This window comes from Silene latifolia, chromosome Y (genome assembly GCF_048544455.1).
Source record: "Silene latifolia isolate original U9 population chromosome Y, ASM4854445v1, whole genome shotgun sequence".
In the NCBI taxonomy this organism is placed as follows: Eukaryota; Viridiplantae; Streptophyta; class Magnoliopsida; order Caryophyllales; family Caryophyllaceae; genus Silene; species Silene latifolia.
In genome coordinates this window covers 252,514,470-252,516,064 of record NC_133538.1, presented here as the reverse complement: position 1 = coordinate 252,516,064, position 1,595 = coordinate 252,514,470, and the positions used below count along the sequence as shown (strand labels likewise).

At 38.4% G+C, this 1,595-nt stretch overlaps 1 protein-coding gene across 1 annotated transcript; it reads right to left on the bottom strand.

The window, feature by feature from the left end:
- Positions 1–398: 398 nt before the first annotated feature.
- Positions 399–1,258, bottom strand: LOC141630451 (uncharacterized). The gene is made up of 2 exons (XM_074443270.1): positions 1,105–1,258; positions 399–847 (listed from the first exon to the last, which is right to left on the bottom strand). Exons 1-2 carry the CDS (start codon positions 1,256–1,258, stop codon positions 399–401), a joined length of 603 nt encoding a protein of 200 aa, XP_074299371.1.
- Positions 1,259–1,595: the final 337 nt, after the last annotated feature.

Here is a 1,595-nt window from a genome sequence, read left to right as displayed (position 1 = left end):
CTTCTTTTTCTTTTTTCTTTTTTTTGTTTATTTTAGTTATTCTTATTCTTATTATTATTATTACCATATAGTTAACATAAAATATAAAGTCACTTATCTTATAAAATATAGAAAATACCTTATTATATATATAATATGTTTATAAACATACTGGATATTACAGTCATCCCTCCTAAAATGAAACTTCGTCCCGAAGTTTACCCAAGACCAACACCACTCACGACACCAAGTGTCCCATGGCACGCACGCCGAGGCCATTCCCACATGGTCCTCCCATTTAACAACTAACTTCAACATATTTAACTACTCTAATTATCACATAAGTTGCTAAATTAAGACGGTGTTTTATATTCCACCCACCTAAAAAGAAGGTTACGTCCCCATAACCACATAAATACCTAATGAAAAAGATGAAGATATTTCTCGCGCGTTGAGGCTTCTGTCTCCCAAGTAGCTTCCTCCACTTCATGGTTAGACCACAGTACTTTCACCAAAGCCACTTCACCCTTTCTGGTTTTGCGAACTTTAGTGTCTAGTATTTCTTTAGGCACTTCCTTATAGGTCAATTTCTCATCCAACTCAATATTCTTAATCTCCAGGATATGTGACGGATCACTAACATACTTCCCGAACTGCGATACGTGAAACACATTATGGACTCTTCCTAAAGCTGGTGGTAACGCTAAACGGTATGTTACCTCCCCAACTCTAACTAGAATCTCATATGGTCCCACATACTTCTGGCTTAGCTTACATCGCTTTCCGAATCTCATGACTCCCTTCATTGGTGACACTTTAAGCAACACCTTATCACCAACAGCGAACTCGATCTCAGATCTTCTCAAGTCTGTATAACTCTTCTATTGATCCTGTGCAGCTTTCATCTTCTATCCGATCACTTGCACTTGCTCAATAATCTCTTGGAACATTTTAGGCCCCACCACCATCCTCTTGGCTCCATCATCCCAACAATTCGGACTTCTACACTTTCTTTCATATAGAGCCTCAAAACGAGTCATGCCAATACTGGCACGATAGCTAATATTATAAGAGAATTCAATCAAGTCTAGCTTCTCCTCCCAAGCCCTCCAAACTCAAGTATACACGCCCTAAGCATGTCCTCCAGTGTCTGGATGGTGCGTTCAGTCTGGCCGTCTGTCGCAGGGTGAAATGTTGTACTCATCTTCAATTTAGTTCCCAAATATTCTTGCAGCTCCATCCAAAACATAGATATAAACCTCGAATCCCTATCTGACATTATATCCTTACGAATTCCATGTAAATTCAACACATTCCTGCTATAAGTCTTAGCCAACTAAGCTTTACTTCAGGTATCTTTCATGTGAACCCCCGCAATAACGCGGAAAATATAACTTATAAATTCAAGCGAAATTTAGGAAATTTTTGAAACTTTTAAAATTTAAAGCGCGGGTTCATTAAAATCTAAAACACAAATAAAGAGTGCGGAAATAAAGATTGAATTATACAAACGTGGTAGTCATGGTGAGGGAAAGTATATCCCTCGAATGACAAATGATAAAAGGTGAGTCTAAGCAATCCTACTTAACCGACTACTAGTCCAAGGTGCTCGCTAG